At 35.7% G+C, this 18,771-nt stretch overlaps 1 protein-coding gene across 1 annotated transcript in view; it reads left to right on the plus strand.

The window, feature by feature from the left end:
• The window catches only part of LOC126968334 (uncharacterized), a 70,326-nt gene that overhangs the window by 32,951 nt on the left and 18,604 nt on the right, over positions 1–18,771 (plus strand). Inside the window, exon 3 of the mRNA XM_050813303.1 lies at positions 18,265–18,360. Within this exon, the coding sequence (XP_050669260.1) occupies positions 18,265–18,360 (96 nt within the window). The remainder of the gene's footprint in view (positions 1–18,264; positions 18,361–18,771) is intronic.

An 18,771-nucleotide genomic window follows, 5' to 3' on the forward strand; every position in this document is an offset into this window, starting at 1 on the left:
TGCGCCCATTCTTCTCAGGTCTGAGGCAGTCTCTTTTGAATGGGTGGTAAATTTTGACGTTCAATAAGTGATTATAAATCCTATTTTGAATAAAAATATTTGAATTTGAATTGAATTTGAATTAGGCGATTTTCCAACTAAAACAAAATGCTTTGTATATTTTAATAAGTTAAATGACTAAGCTTGACAACACATTCTTCTGTAGCTTATGCCATAATAAGTCCATTAGACTTTGAGTATATCAAGTGCTTAGATAATTTATATGTCTAGATGGAGGTTCAACTGTTAGGCAACGCATGACTACAGGCCGGCAGGTTTATTAATTTAGTGTGCATGACAGCTACGTCTTACACACGCGATAGTGACTTTGTTTCAGTGTGCGTGCGTTTACTGCAAAAAGGAGGCTAACAGTTGGCTGCAAAATTTGGTGTCCACAGCTGTCATAGTCTATCAAGACGTGAAAAATATCTACCGTCAAGTGTTATAATCTCCGCGCAAATCTCAAGTCTTATATATTTATAGCAAAGATTGATTTTTATATTCGTTTTTTAGATTTTTGTCTTGACTATGATACACAAATAAACCTGAAAATACCAATGATAAATTGAGAAAATAAACAGAAATTTTGGAAGGCAGGCACTCAATTGTTTAATAATAGGAACAAGCTCTTAATAGTGATTTTCATTATTATAACACTAGAAATAAAGGATACCTTGTAACTAATTCTAGTAGGCTTCATAAGATACATATTATCTATAAATAAATTTAAATGTTTTATAAAAAAATGGCTCTGTCGTTAATCCTATTACTCCACTGCTGGATATCTAAATGATCGGACAGCCTGGGTAGTGATCTAGTGATTGTGATTATTTTAAAGCGATAGAAATGACTGTACAATATTGTATATTTTTATTGAAAAGAGCGCAAAAAAAGAATGCTGGGAGAGTTTCTTGCGCCGCTTCTTCTCTCTCAGAGCGCCATTTGTTTCCAAAGCTGTAGTAGTATCTAGAAGTATAAGAAATGACATCAAAAATAATTATAATGGGATTCCATTAAAATTGATTAATTTTGAGAAAATAAATACCTTTTATGCCTTTTTATGCCAAGTGATAGGAATATATAGTTTTTGTAAATAATATAAATAATTTTAGATTTAACCAAAGGCGAGGCACATTGGTGTAGCAAAATGTCTTAAAACTTCAATAACGCAATGCAAAAATATTATTTACTAGCTGAACTGGCAAACGTTGTTTTGCTATATAAATTATATATAATCTATTACAAAAGATTTCATTGAGATCGGTCGAATAGTTTAGGAGTTATTAGAGAACATACAAACATACGTTCTCGTTTATATATATAGATTACGACATCATGCGAAATAACTTTGTACTCTTGTATAAGTAAGAATTGAATTTTAATACGAATCCCAGATTGTATTTTATTTTATAAAAATAAGGGACAAGATGAGCAGGACGTTGGGCGGTAATTGATACGCCCTGCCCATTACAATGCAGTGTCGCTCAGGACTCTTGAAACACCTTAAAATTCTGAGCAGCACTACAATTGCGCTCGTCACCTTGAGACATATGATGTTAAGTCTCATTTCCCAGTAATTTCACAACTACGGCGCCCTTCAGATTGAAACACAGTAATGTTTACACATTACTGCTTCACGGGAGAAATAGGCACCGTATGTATGTATTATGATTATAACTTATAAGTAATCTTTATGTAAACGAAATTACATTATCTAATACTAATAAATACTTAATTGAACTAATTTGATTATTTCATTTTCATTAGTATTTAATATTTATGTATATTAAATGCTGGTTACCTACAGAGATGTTCGTAATCTATGGAAATTTATTAGATTAATGTTAAACCTAAACAAATCCGTAGCGATCAGTCGCTAGTGTGTAACTAGCCTTATCCACAAGGGACGATATTAAAGTTAAGAAAGAGTTGTATATTTTCTCTGTGTAATATTAAAGCAGAATGTAAGGTAATAATTGTTCGTGATACTGTTTTACTTTACACAAATTAGACTTCATTAGTATGAGACTTACAACATACAAGATTTTATGACGTATAGACAAGAATTAATTGTTAACAATTATTTTAATTCAGTACCCACAAAATAAAGTACTCATAAGAATAATAATAATAATCTTTTATTCAGGTAAGTTTTTTAAACTTTTAACTTTAGCTCAGCACGCCTAATCTTCTTAATATATATAAATCTCGTGTCACAATGTTTGTCCTCAATGGACTCCTAAACGAATGAACGGATTTTAATGGTGATTACTTCATGGAGTGCAGTTTGGTCCAACTTGAGAGATAGGGTAGTTTTTATTTCGATTTGGGACCCATAAATATTTTTATTTTCAATATTTGTTTTGTATGGACATATTTTCTATGAGAGAATTTAGTGACGCACGGTTTGACAGTTCCAGTGAAACAATTTCATTCTACCAACAGGGAGCATATTTACGAAATAATTTTTGATGTTTTGAAATATAAAACAGTTGTTTTTTTACTATCTACAGAACAACGTCTGTCGGGGCAGCTAGTAAAAATATAAAATATAATATTGACACACTCTAACACAAATTATCTTGCCCCAAACTAGGCATAGCCTGTACTACGGGTACAAGACAAGGATATATTTAATACAGTATACTTACTTAAACATGCATAATAGTTATGCATATTAAATAATTAAATGGCACAGTTGTATACAAAGACGCCGAGTTCCTCCGGTGGGACTGTCTCGTCTAGAATATTAATTATTGTGTGTAGCGTTTCATCATATGCGTAATAAATTCAAATAGTGGGTCAGCTCCTGTGCCGCAAAATACCTACGACCTGTCGCTGTCTCGACATCTAGTTGCTATAAATAAGCTAGGGTTGTCACAAGCAATAGTCTAGGTTGATGTTCGGCAAACTTCATTTCAGCTGAATGATGTCCACTGCTGGACAGAGGCTAAAAAAGTAAATGGCTGTTGTTTTCCCGAACCGATACGACTTCGTGACACTTTAAAGGCCGGCAATGCATCTCTTGACACCTGTTGTTGCGGATGCCCCCTCTCATACATAAAAAAGGCGAAAAAGACGCTCGACTACGGATGCAGGTGTTGAACTCATCAGGAATATTTTTGAGGCCTGGGAGGAATCACAGAATGCACTTGGTATCTTCTGTGATTTATCTAAGGCTTTTGATTGTGTTCAACATTCAACGCTGGTCAGGAAGCTATGCCACTATGGTATAAGAGGATCTGCACTCGATCTTCTGATCTCATATTTAAATAATAGGATTCAGAGGGTCGAGGTGAATGGCAGGAGATCTCCTGGGACTCCTCTTGGTATGGGGGTACCACAAGGGTCTATTCTTGGACCCTTACTCTTCCTAATTTATATAAATGATCTACCTAACCTTGTAGAAAAAAAACACAAGGTGGTATTGTTTGCGGATGACACTTCACTTATATTCAAAGTGAAACGAAGCCAAGTTTTATATGACGAAGTAAACAATGCTCTATCTGACATCGTGTACTGGTTTAGCGCTAATAACTTATTGTTAAATAATCATAAAACCAAATATATTAAATTCACCGCACCAAATGTCAAAAATGTAGATGCGAATATTTTATTAAATGGAGAGGTGGTAAAACCAGTGGAATCTGCTATATTTCTTGGCATTACTCTTGATTCTAATTTGCAGTGGGGCCCCCATATTGAAGGTTTGGCGAATAGGCTTAGTTCTGCAGCATATGCGGTTAAGAAAATCAGACGGTTAACTGACATAGATACGGCGAGATTAGTATACTTTAGTTATTTTCATAGTATTATGTCCTATGGTATATTGTTATGGGGCAGTGCGGCCGATATTAATACTATCTTTGTGCTGCAGAAGAGGGCTATTCGCGCGATTTATAACCTAGGACCTAAAGAATCATTAAGAGAATAATTTAAAGAAATAAACATTTTGACTGTTGCTTCTCAATACATTTTTGATAATGTTTTGTATGTTCATAAGCACATTGAGAAATTTTCTAGAAACTGTGACATTCATAATGTTAACACGAGGAACAAACATAAACTTGTTATGCCTACCACTCGGTTGGGTCGAGTTAGTAAGTCTTTTGTTGGGCGATGTTATATGCTTCTACAATATGATCCCAGAAAATGTACAAAACAAATGTGTTACGAAATTTACGTTTGTGTGGGAAAGGTTATTATAGCATAAACTATTTTCTTAATGACACCACGGACTGGGATTAAAGCGAACACCATCAGGCTCTTTAATTATTAATGTTTATTGTACGATATTACATTGTAATCCATATTTTATATAAAAAAAAAGCCCGCTGAGTTTCTTGCGCCCATTCTTCTCAGGTCTGAGGCAGTCTCTTTTGAATGGGTGGTAAATTTTGACGTTCAATAAGTGATTATAAATCCTATTTTGAATAAAAATATTTGAATTTGAATTGAATTTGAATTAGGCGATTTTCCAACTAAAACAAAATGCTTTGTATATTTTAATAAGTTAAATGACTAAGCTTGACAACACATTCTTCTGTAGCTTATGCCATAATAAGTCCATTAGACTTTGAGTATATCAAGTGCTTAGATAATTTATATGTCTAGATGGAGGTTCAACTGTTAGGCAACGCATGACTACAGGCCGGCAGGTTTATTAATTTAGTGTGCATGACAGCTACGTCTTACACACGCGATAGTGACTTTGTTTCAGTGTGCGTGCGTTTACTGCAAAAAGGAGGCTAACAGTTGGCTGCAAAATTTGGTGTCCACAGCTGTCATAGTCTATCAAGACGTGAAAAATATCTACCGTCAAGTGTTATAATCTCCGCGCAAATCTCAAGTCTTATATATTTATAGCAAAGATTGATTTTTATATTCGTTTTTTAGATTTTTGTCTTGACTATGATACACAAATAAACCTGAAAACAAAATTTTATGAACGATGCGGGACTTGAACCCGCGACCTCTCGCATTCCTTGCGAGCGCTCTTTGCAACTGAGCCGACCGTTCGAGTGACGTATCGTTCATAAAATCTTGTATGCTCTGTTCAACTCTCAGGTTGTGGCTTCATCTACAGGATCTACTTTACAGGTTATCAACTGCTTAACTACAATATTTACATATTAGGAAATTGACTTGAGCTGTCATTTTTGTTAATTCTAAACAATTTGTTCCCTCATTGTGGTATTAATAAAATTACACAAATAAACTTAAAACAAGATTTTATATTCGAGTCCCGCATCGTTCATAATTTTTTTTTCAGTTTTATTGGTGTAATTAATCCCAGAAGTGATGGTTATCACTTTAAAAACATAACAAATTGAAACTGAAGTGAAGCAGTAATGTGAAAACATTACTGTGTTTTGGTCTGAGGGGCACCTAAGCTAGTGAAATTAATGGGCAAATGAGACTTAACATCTTATGTCTCAGGGTGACGAGCGCGATTGTAGTGCCACTCAGAGTTTTTCGGTTTTTCAAGAATATTGAGCGGCACTGAATTGTAATGGACAGGAGGTATCAATTATCAACAGTTCAACGTTCTCGTCTCGTTCCTTATTGGCATAAAAAAAGGTTACGAAACCTCCACAATGGTGCAGAATGTAATAAATATAGTGTGAGTAATTACGTATACGTTGAAATTAATCCTTTGGGCGGAATTATTCAATTTTAATTGGTATGCCTTCCCTTCGAAGACCAACAATCCCGTTATATTAAATTCCAGGCAAATTCGTGGTAAGCAACTAGTCAATAAATAAAGCGTGTCCCCGTCAGCACGACCGGAATCGAATCCGCTATCAACGTTGCATCTTGGAATCTCTAAACATAGACTGTTTGTTGGATGACGTATTTGGATACAAGTAACATACTTTTAGCGTTTTGTCAATGTATTCAAAATATTTTTGCTTACAAATTCATTAACGGAAGTACGTGGGACTTTACGATAGGTGATCACTTCCGTCTATGATATCTTTGATAATGCCGGTGTTTGAAGTACTAAAGTGTATAAAACCCGAAGCAAAATATTCCCACTTCAAGTAGAAATATATTCAAATTCTAATGATACAGAATGTAATCAAATAAGGATACCTTAGATAATTTATAGGACTAGATAGAAAAATTGAGAAAGGTATGATGAGATGGTTTAGACATGTCGAGAGAATGAATGAAGAACGATTGACGAAGAAAGTATATAAGGCCAGTGAGAATGAAAGTGTTGGAAGGGGTAGACCTAGGCGGACGTTTCAAGATCAAATCAGGGACGTCTTGAAAAAAGGCCAGGTCAAGAGTACCCTAAACCGGAGAGCATGTATGAAAGGAATAATGAAAGTGGACGAAGCGAAACAAGTATGTAAGGATCGTAGCAAGTGGAAAGATGTGGTCTCTGCCTACCCCGACGGGAAAGAGGCGTGATTTTATGTATGTATGTATGTAGATAGAGCCGCTTGCTGAACAGCTGAGCTTCTGAGCTGGCACCTTTTAAACCGAATCAAAAATAGTTCTTGCATATTACTGATTAGTGGAAAAAAGGCTCCAAGTGTGGGCGTATGCATGAAAGACACCTTTTTAGAATTACTAGATATTTTTTTTAGAAATTTTTTAGATACTAATACAGATACAAATATCTGTATGTAAGGCTCTAAACATTACCTTTATTATTATATGATTTCAACAAACATAATAAATTATTGACTCTTATCATTAGTTTTATCGTATTGAATATAATATCACGTTAGTCTGCTGTGACTTCAACAATTACAAGTCCAACAAAATCCCGCGACTAATAATTTAAAAGGTTAATTAATTCTGGTGCAAAAGGAGAAAGGAAAACATGTGTTTTTTGTAAATCAAGTTTCATCTACGTAAAGAACTATTTTCTGCTTACGCTCGTTTGTTCTCCATTTCCAAAAAAAAACCTTCAGAAACAATTACGCATGCCGTCTTAATAAAAAATAGGCTTGTTATTTAAACACTTGACTCTTATGACTTAGATCAACCGCTCGTCTGAATAAATCCAGGCAAATTTACCGCCCTTTCACACGAGCCATGACTGTAATGGTTTCTGCACTTGAAGCGTTTTAATTGACTGATTCCACAGATAGCTTATTTTAGTTTTAGTATTTTAGTTTGCCGGTTTCTTGTTCCTATATGCATCAAAATGCTCTCAAGTTTAAAGGTAGGGAAATATAGCTTGGTGTAGATTTTTTTATGCTCTTCTTAATTTACCTAGCTTATAGCACATTTTTACCCGTTCATAATATTATAGTTTATGTACTTATTGGAAACCATGGTCACTACCGTCTGACAAAAGTACCCGCCATCGGCCACGGGTCAAACGAAAACATTTTGGAAGATTGGCATAGATGGCGCTAGGAGTCGCTTTCATCGCACTGATAATATTTGTATCAGTTTTGTAAGTTTAATTTATTTTTTGATAGATTTAGTGGATTTATGCCTTCTAATGAGAATTTTTGATAGTGAGTGACATTATTATCAATAATGTCACTTTCAATTTATCATAATATTATATTCTAGAAGAATCTCTCAACTGATCATCTCTCAACTGATCATCTCTCACTAATATAAAGTTAATGTTAGGCCACATAACTGTGCAATCACCACTTACCCATTTTTCACATTTCTTTAATATTAATACACTGTTGGCAAAATACATACATAAAACCGGAGTCACCACTGAAAATAATTCTTTTTTTTTATTCGAAGAGACGTTAAAACAAGCGTACCTGATGTTATTTGACCACCACCAGAGGAATCACAGGAGCATTGCCGGCCTTTTTGAAAGGTATTCGCACTTTTTTTGAAGGCCAAACCCATGTTGTATCGTCCCCCAAACACAGCACAAGGAAGTTCCCACTGGATGGTTATATTATAGAGTAATAGTAGAAGAAAAATTTTTCAAAGTCAAAGTCAAATAAACTTTATTCAATAAGCTTAAAGTAAGCGCTTTCAAATCATCACTGTAAATATTTCATTTAAATTACTGAATCTGAATCTACCATAATTATGTTCGGAAAAAGTAGAGTTCATGAGAAGAACATACAAGAAATTCAACGGCCACTCTTCTCAATCAATAGAGTTTTTTACAATGGCTGTAATATAACAAATCAAAATCAGTTTATTCACGTAGGTCACGGAAATGACACTTATGAATGTCAAAAAAATATATTTTCCTTATTGAATCTACCGCTTCTTCGTAAAGGGTTGAGCTAATGAGAAGAAGTAGCAAGAAACTCATTGCCACTCTTTTATATCAAGATTTACATTTAAGTACATCGATTTACAAATCATTTCAAATTACAATATAATATGTAAAATGATGCAACTGACACACTCAAACGTCAAATAGTCAATGCCTTACACAAGTAAGTCAAAAAAGTAAATGTAAATTAATACAAAAGTTATTGAGTACAGTAGCTGCATCATCCACATACACCAGACATAAATAAAGGTATTCTGTGAGCATTTTATAAGCGATTATAAATAAATAAATATGTATGCATATATATCCAATAAATATAACATAACAAATTAGTTTGTAAGGTACTGCATCAAATATATGAATCATGTTCTCAGTTAAAACCGTTCTAAATATTTAATATTTCATTAAAGTTATAATGAATAAACTGTTTAATTAATATTAAGTATCGTATATTGAATGCATCAACCTTTACAGCTTGAATTCATTGTTTGTGTGGATGCTTCGTGAACATGATGGTGGTAATTAGTAATCGTATCCAACAAGTACAATGATATTTTGTTAACTATAACAGGTCGACCCAGCACCACAAGCAGCACCCGTTCACGAGTTGACGCATGGACCAGCCATCGGTCCCTTCGCACATATTTGAGGGAAGAAGACGATCCGGGACACGACGTCGCCTCCTTAACTTGTAAATTACAAAAATAAATATCACAGAGCAAGCCCACATCATATCAGCAGGAACACCAGTTTTACCAGTGGGAGGCTCCTTTGCACAGGATGCCGGCTAAGTTATGGGTACCACAACGGCGCCTATTTCTGCTGTGAAGCAGTAATGTATAAGCGTTACTGTGTTTCGGTCTGAAGGACGACGTGGCTAGTGAAAGTACTGGGCAAATGAGACTTGACAACTTATGTCTCAAGGTAACGAGCGCAGTCGTAGTGCCGCTCAGAATTTTTGATTTTTTCAAGAATCCTGAGGGTCACTACATTGTAATGGGCAGGGCGTATCAGTTACTATAAGCTGAACCTCCTGTTCGTCTCGTCCTTTATTATCAATTTAAAAAAAAGACGTCCACTGCTGGACAAAGACCTCCCCCAAAGATCTCCACGACGATCGGTCCTGCGCTACCCTCATCCAGCCTATTCCAACGATCTTGACCTTGCCTTGTGGGGGGCGAACTAAGACTACGTCTTCCGGTACGTGGTTGCTATTGGAGGACTTTACTGCCCCAACGGCCATCTGTCCGCCAAGCTGTGTGCCCTGCCCACTGCCACTTCAGATTCGCAATCATTTAGGCTATGTCAGTGACTTTGGTTCTCCTACGGATCAATTAAAGAGTTAGCAAGCCTCAAGTTTTATATTTATGAAAATAATGGACAAGACGAGCAGGATGTTTAGCTGATGGTAATTGATACGCCCTACCCATTACAATGCAGTGCCGCTCAGGATTCTTGAAAAACCCAAAAAATCTGAGCAGCACTACAACTGGGCTCGTCACCTTGAGTCATAAGTTGTCAAGTCTCATTGGCTCAGTACTTTCACTAGCCGCGGCGGCTTCAGACCGAAACACAGTAACGCTTATACATTACTGTTTCACGCCAGAAATAGGCGCCGACACATAATCTAGCTGGCATCCGGTGCAACGGAGCCTCCCACTGGTATTAAATTAAAGGGTATAATAAATTTGATAGATATTTATATAATGATATCCGTGAGATAAGCGGAAGTCAATACACAATACTATGTGGTGAGAGAATCAATAAAGTTATATACAAATGAAATAAGTTCTCCGAAATACGTTCACACAGGCGGCGTGTAGCATGACGGTAGACGACCGCCGCGGTCTGTGTGAAAGGTCACAACAATGCGAGTTTGTAACCTTTATATCAAGCTTTTATTGGCTTCGTATTTAAGTATCTATTTATTTATTTATTTAGACACACAAAAAAATACATTAAACTATTCAAATACAAATATTTATGGTTTCAATGTAATATCGTATAATAAAACTTATTATTTAATAGTCTGAGGTTGGTAACGCAAAAATAATTAATAATAGTTAAAAAAAATCATGCTTAAATAAACTAGAACATACTAGAATAGAAACAGATCTAATTTGGGTGAACAAATTTGACAAGCGTGGCTGACTGTTTACGACTTGTCAATCAAAATCGATTACAGTAACAATAGATTCGCTTTCCTTTTCTATCTTGATGTTTATCCGTTAAATAGCTTCTTCTCTCTCGCACGGTTTGTTAATAACCCTAACATTTAGTCTTGTGTGCGCTCCCCGTGATAAATGCAGTAGAAGATGCAGATAATACCCAAATATCTTCCCAATACGAAAGAATCAAGCCGATCGGAGATGACTTGATCGTTGACTAACTCATTCATTATAAATATTAACAAAATTTTCCATGTAAGTAAAAAAAAATTCAATTCCATTCCATTTTCAATTCCATAAAAGTAATAATCTATATATATATATATATATATATATATATATATATATATATATATATATATAAATGAATTGCTGTTCGTTAGTCTCGCTAAAACTCGACAACGGCTGGTCCGATTTGGCTAATTTTGGCCTTGAATTATTTGTGGAAGTCCAGGGAAAAGTTAAAAGGAATAAATATGAAAGTGTCGGAATTAAATAAAAACAACAATTTTGTTTTTCCTTTGATGTGTTCCCCGTCTCCCGATATTTGTTTTGTATGGACATATTTTCTATGAGAGAATTTATTGACGTACGATTTGACAGTTCTGCTGTGAAACAATTTCATTATAACAACAGTGAGCATATTTTACGAAATAATTCTTGATGTTATGAAATATTATTGACAAATTCATAAAAAACAGTATTTTATTTATTATATATAGAACAACGTCTGTCGGGTCATCTAGTTTCTTATAAATAAAAACAATAATTTGTCTGCTTTGTAATTTAATTTCGCTAAAACGCTATCCACACATTCCGAGAAAGTATCTTATATACACTTATCTCTTGATAGCTTACAATTAAAATGACCACAAAACATCATAGAATGGAAAGAAAGCCTTACAATCCACATCCTTTGTGTGTTCACAGAGCGGCACGATCAGATAATTTTGATCGTGTGCAACTCTTATCATCGCGTTTGTTCTGCGTTGGTCAAGTATTAAGACTCTGTGGTTAGACTTTAACATTTATTATTCTATTTAAATTTACATTTTATCATACTCAGTATATCGTTACTTGGTTTTTATTATCTACATCACTTTTATGCTGCATGATCTGGTAGAAAAAAACATAATATAGTATCTCGTAGTCAAGTTGCATAGTGGTTTTGTGAGGAAGCTCGGAGTTTGCCTGCGAGATCGAATCAGAAATGAGGAGATCCCTAGGAGAACCAAAGTCACCAGCAAAGACCAGTTGGTTGGGAAACTGAAGTGGCAGTGGGCAGGGCACATAACTCGACGGACAGATAATCGTTGAAATGAAATGAAATTATTTATTTTGCCTTGGATTAGGGTATGTCCAGATCTTAAATATTACAATGTTGCCACTATCCAGCTTAAATTAAAAGCATGCAAAAACTTAAAATTTAATTAAATATTCATATTATTGAAAGCGTAGATTTTTTCACTCCAATATTTTTCCAGGTCATGTTAATTCTTCTGCCTAGTTTGTCTATGTGAATTGTGTTCTTGATTTTCTTGATTTGTATACCAAGTTTATACCAATTCAAACAGAACTGTATTAGTTCTGTTTGAATTCAAGGGGTGTGTTGTTTTTTGACATGTGGTTTATATAAATATTCATTAATACTATAAAAATTATTTTCAAGCAACCATTTGAAGAGTCTTGGCATAAACATTTTCTTTGACATTATTGTCAAGTCCTCACGCAATTTGTTTTATAATTTTATACACATGTTATGGCTATTTTTAAGAAAAAGTGTTGTTTTAGGACAATGTTTCAAAACAAATCTATGCGGATGTCTTGTTACTCTAGCATTGACCTCAACAGCTGACGTGAAAAGATATCAATGGTAACGCACAAATGTTGGGGCAGTAAAGTCCTCGAATAGCAACCACGTACTGAAATACGCAGTGTTGTTACCGAGAGATGGACCAATGATCTGGTCAAGATCGCCGACCGATCGTCATGTCGATCTTTGGGGGAGGCCTTTGACCCTCGCGTGTTTCCCGCCCGTGCATGCATGCCTGGTTAAGCATATGGAATGGTAGTTAAAACTCAGAAAAAGTTGGCACGTTCTTGTGGATAAACTTCATTTCAATGTATCTCTGTGGGAAGTTTTTGAACCTGAATAACTTCTGATACCTGCCACCTTGCAATCCAAACTCAACGATGTTTTTTTTTCTTATCGAGACCTTTCCAACAATACACATGGGGAACACTAAAGTATTGCACGTCTAGCTAATCGGAACTACTTGAATTTCGAATGTCATATTTTTTGAAACGTTACAACCTTCTTAGTAATAAAAAAAAACATTTGGCGGGAAATCATTTGTCAATTGTTTTTTATCACACATCAAATGAACGAAAATGGAATTAAGTCGAAAAGATTTTCGACCGGTAATTTTTTATGATTTTAAAAGTTGTCTCTGTCCGAAAGACTGTGCTCGCCTTCAAAATGCTTTTGGGAGAGAAGCACCTTGCTTGAGCACCGGCAGGCGATGGTTTGCTGAATTTGAGAGAAGTCGGGTATTTGTACATGACGAATTTCGTAAAGGGCGGCCTTCACCTGCCGTCAACGAAAATAATATGGCTACTGTTAAGCGGCTAATTGGAGAAAACCCACGGATTACCTATGAGACAATTCGACGACTATTGAGGATTGGTATGAGCCTAATTCAGAAATTTCTACACGAAGAATTGAAAGTTCGGAAACTTTGTTGTCATTGAACCCTCATGAACTGACAGCGGAGAAGGAGCGTGCCCGCTTGGAATGGTACTCACAGTTGCTAATGAAGAACAACCACGGACATTCTAATGCTGTTTATGACATTGTCACAGGAGTCGAAACGTGGATTTAGTGTTTTGAAACCGAAAAAAACAGCAATCTTGTGAATGGGTGTTTGAAAATGAGAACAGGCCAAAAAAAAATTAAGGGAGGCGAGAAACATTGGTAAAAAAATTATCGCATTTTTATTCTCAGCTACGGGTCCCATCTGCACAATCAATGCACAACAAAAAGAGTGTTAATGCCGAGTGATATTCTACCAGTTGTTTACCCAGGGTTTTAAAAAAAGTTCGCGAAAGACAACCAAAAAGCCGCGTTCTCCTACATCATGACAACGCTTCTTCACACACGGTCAACAAAACTAAGTCATTTTTAGCTTCCGAAAATAGCTTATAGCTATAGCGTATAGCTTTGTTTTTATGGAATAGGAGGACAAACGAGCGTACGGGTCACCTGTTGTTAAGTAATCACCACCGCCCACAATCTCTTGCAACACTAGAGGAATCACAGGAGCATTGCCGGCCGGTGTGAATAAATTAAAGGAAGGTGTACGCGCTTTTTTTGAAGGTACGCATGTCGTATCATGGCTTACCAGGGATAGGAGTTTGTATGGAAATTGCAACAGTGAACTGGCGATAATAATGACTTATTGGGTATATTGGGACAGCTTCAGATTATTGACAGCTAATTACTGACAGTAGAAGGTAGTAATTTATCTCTATCTGTAGATAGTATTTTGGAAACGGCCGTTAATCGCTAACTACACTGTCAAAACAATGATAATACTTCCGAATATCAAGTAGCCTTGCAAATAAACGCGAGAAACGTTATACGTCCGAATAAACCAATCATAAGCAAAATGTCTGTTTGTAAGCATTTTTCATATCCTTGGTTTATTCTCAGGTATAACTTCATACCGAGTTTATTAATTGTAAAGCCAATAGATTTTAATATAACGAAAATTTATTTACAAATCAAAAGTATCAACATCGGTTCCAACACTATGACGAATTCTAAACAAATTGCCCGTCAGTGAAACGACAAGCAAATAGTACTGAAGCTTCTTCGTTGAGGTCAGAATCGTTTAGTGGAAACTGAGATACGTCACAATTGTAAGGGAATAGTATGTTTTAATGGGATTGCTTTCCATTTTCTATAAATGAATAAAAAATTCCAAAAAAAAACGACTTCAAAAGCACTCTTCCCAAACAGTAGATATAATATGCACTGAGAAGTATAAAAATAATTGCGTATTTTTAACCAATTTAATTAATTAATCTAATTCTAGTTACGATTATTGCTATTTTTGGAATCGGTGTCCTTCCGCCGCGGCCCCTCGCTCGCTTCTCGCCTCCTCACGTCGCGCGTGCGACTCAAGCACATCTCAGTTCTCACCTATAACTATGTATGTAGTTACAAACCAAGCTTGGCTGACGACTCTAAAAATACCAATAAATATGGGACTACACGGGAAGCACAAGCTTTCAAATAAAAAAGAATTATCAAAATAAATCTAATAATGTTTTTTTATGGAATAGGAGGACAAACGAGCATACGGGTCACCTGGTGTTAAGTGATCACCGCCGCCCACACTCTCTTGCAACACCAGAGGAATAACTAGAGCGTTGCCGTCCTTTAAGGAAGGTGTACGCGCTTTTCTTGAAGGTACCCATGTCGTATCGTCCCGGAAACACCGCACAAGGAAGCTCATTCCACAGCTTCGTAGTACGAAGAAGAAAGCTCCTTGAAAACCGCACTGTGGAGGACCGCTACACATCCAGATGGTGGGGATGATATCGTAACTTGTGGCGTGTCGTGCGAAGGTGAAATTCGGCGGGAAAAAAAAATATGATAAAATATCACCCAGTCGAAAGTTCTGAGGTAAAAATCATACCAACAAATGAGAACCTCATCGTTTTATGAAGTCGGTTGAAAATAGAACCGACGGTAATATCTCTGACGTCATGTTGCTATAAATTTCAAATGCGCGTTGACGTACACTTGCAAAACAATGGCGCGTTCGTGACATACGCTCAGTGTGCAACTTGATGTTTAGTGGACATAACTAGTTCGTTCCGGATTTCAAAGAGTTTCAACTATTTTATCATATTTATCATATAAATCGCGAGTGTAAGACGTAGATTTTTACGCACACTTAACTAACATTCCTGGCCTGTTTTTATCGGTTGTCTAACAGCAAGAGACTATCTGGACGTATAAATTTTCTAAAGAAAAAAATTTACGAGGTTTTATAGCGATATATGTGTTACGCTGCGCATCGATGTCAGTATAAAAGTTAATTTATATTTTGTACGGTTTAATCGTACCAAGTTAAATTACCAAAACCCGTAAAATATTTTTAATGGTGGAACAATTTGTATCATAGTGTTCTGGAGATCTACTCGCAAAATCGACAACGATACTTTCGGAACGATACGATAATACTCCGAATATATCGCAAATACCCTACTCTAACAAACGTTCGAATTCTTTATCGTTTATCGTAACCATAGACTAATGTTTTGATTTTTTTACGATGTTAGTGTGAATGAATTATGTGCAAACCTTAAAAACTAAATATTAATATCTGTGCTAAGTCGCTGTTAAGTGTCAAAAGTCAAAACAGAGTTCAGACGCAAAGGACCATGCCAGACCCCACCAATTTACATCATTTATACACAATTAAGAATTACATATTTAAGAATTATGTAATTAATATAATATGACTATTTAAAATTGAATAAGTAATACAAAGATGTAGACGTTTCCTGGTTCGAAGATTTTTCAGTTTCTAATCCTTGATTCAAACTGTGGTTGAGGTGATAAATAAAGTAACCATAATAATATATTTTATTTTCTTTTAAAGGTCAAGTTATGACTTACCTATTATTTATTCAAAGCTATTGTTTTTTTATTTGTATGAAAAAAACCGTGTGGTGTCGTGGGACACCGGATGGGAACGAAGTTTCTTATTATAAAAATATTAATTTTACAGATTTACTAAAAAAAAATGGGGACTACTACTACTACTAGTGAATTCCACTGTCTTAAATAAAAAGTACCTGTCCTAATAATGGACAAAGAAACCAAAAAAAAATAATAAATTTCGCAAACCTCAGAAAATTTCTAAAAACTTTTATTTTTAGATGACGTTGTGCGCGCGCAACGTAATAGTCAAAGAAATTTAGCGTCTTGATATTGTTAAATACTTGTTACTTGTCAATTATTTATATATAAATAATAATAATCTTTCGTTCCGGACGTTGTTTCCCGGTTAGGGTACCCCTGTGCATCGTCCCATAAGAAACTTCGTTCCAAAATTTTACCGATTACTTACCGATGTTACGATATTATGATATTATGATATAATGTTATTTTATTATTATTATAATATGGGCTATGGCCTGAAATAAAAGATATTATTATTATTATTATTATGTTCCTAAAATAGATAAGTGTATTACTCACAGATATTTTTTTATATACCTTAATGTCCATAATTAGTTATAAGATTTCTGCAAACTTTTTGAATCAAACAAAAACCATTTGATTAATAATAATATTAACCACACCCAGAGTTTCTGAACGCATCTGAATGCACATAAGTGCAGTAAACATCTTTAGGAGAATAGACGTTTAAGTTCATTCAAAAACACATATGACGTAATCAAGTAGAGGTCACATTGAGACAAAATATAAACTTGTTTGAGTTACAAAATATATCTTGAGTTGGTCATAGACTATAATAAAAAAGATGCATTTGTAAGCAACCATTTAGAGATTAATAATAACGGCTTTATTATCAAACATACAAAATTAAAAAAAATTGTACAATCTCTACAAGGTGATGCAACACGTTTACGAGCATTACGCATAGACTGGCTTTCTTCGCCATATCTTATGGAAAAGAACAACGCTATCACAAACAATGACCTTAGATAATTTTTAGATTTAGATTTTTTTATGGAAAAGGAGGACAAATAACCGTACGGGTCACCTAGTGTTAAGTGATCACCGCCACCAACATTACAAAACCAGAGGAATCACAAGAACGTTGCTAGCCTTTAAGGAAGGTGTACGAGCTTTTTTTTGATGGTACCCATGTCGTATCGTCCCGGAAACACCGCACAAGGAAGTTCATTCCACAGCTTTGTAGTACGTGGAGAAAGCTCCTTGAAAACCGCACTGTGGAGGACCGCCACACATCCAGATGGGGGGGTGATATTCTAACTTGTGCATGTCGTGCGAAGGTGGAATTCGGCGGCAGGAATCAGGTGAAACAGCTCTTCGGACCACTCCCCGTTATAAATGCGGTAAAGGACACACAATGAAGCGAAGTCTCTGCGCAACGCCAAGTAATCCAGCCGTTCACAGAGCACTGGGTCCCCGAAAATTCGAGCTGCTTTGCGTTGCACGCGGTCAAATGGGTCGAGCTGATACTGGGGTGCGCCAGACCAGAGATTACATCAAAACTCCTTGTGCGGCCGGACCTGCACTTTGTAAAGCGCTAGAATGTGGTGCGGCTTGAAATATTGCCGTGACGCCCAGCTTCTTCGAAGCCAATTTGGCTTTGCCCTCTAGATGGCCGCGGAATTTGCAATCGCTCGAGATTTCGAGACCTAGTATTCCGATACTAGGCGAGGCTGTAAGGGAAGTGTTGTCGAAGAGCGGTGATAGAGCCTCTTGCTGCTAAGGTGTTATAATGCACGCACACTAACACAAAGTGACATACAAATCGCGATTGGTAGACGTAGCTTGTCACGCACACTTATGTAATAAAAACGGCCGGTTTTCATGCGTTGCCTAAAATAGCTTAGGTCGTACGTTTTTAAGTATTTAATTTAATTCTAGATTTTCTACTAGCGTATTATTGTCGAGTCTTATTTTATTTATGTCATTCGGAGGATTAACTTGGCGGTTAATGCTATGGGGGCGTAATAATATGCACAGACGCGAGTTCCAATCCCGCGTCGTTTATACAACGTTTTAACTTAAAATAATCCCTTTTCTTTTGTTCACAGGTTCGTCAGCGCTGATAGAATGCACGCCCGAATACATGAAAGTCACCATTCCTATGGATGGAGACAGGAATATATCTTATCTAGACCAACTTAAAGGTAACCATCATCACAAACTCAATCTCAAATATTTTTCATTCCAAAAAGGATTTTATAATCCTTCAAATTCTATAAAAATCTACCAACCTTTTGAAAAGACTTGAAAAACTTTGTGGGCTTCTCTTTGAAGTAAAACTACTTTAGGCGCGACTTGAGATTAACTCAGAAAAAAGAAATTTTTTTATTAAAATTCAACATTTTTCCAAAAAAAAGTTTCAAACGCTCAGTAATATTTGTTTAAAAAAATTGAATTACAATACTTATTATTTTCATCCATTAATTATTCGGGGACGGTCGCTCGTTTCTTATATATTTGTACCTTTTTTATGACAATAAAGGTTGAGACGAGTAGGACGTTCAGCTGATGGTAATTCATACGCCCTGCCCATTGCAGTGCCGCTCAGGATTCTT

The sequence above is a fragment of the Leptidea sinapis genome, chromosome 15, assembly GCF_905404315.1.
Source record: "Leptidea sinapis chromosome 15, ilLepSina1.1, whole genome shotgun sequence".
NCBI classification, from domain to species: Eukaryota; Metazoa; Arthropoda; class Insecta; order Lepidoptera; family Pieridae; genus Leptidea; species Leptidea sinapis.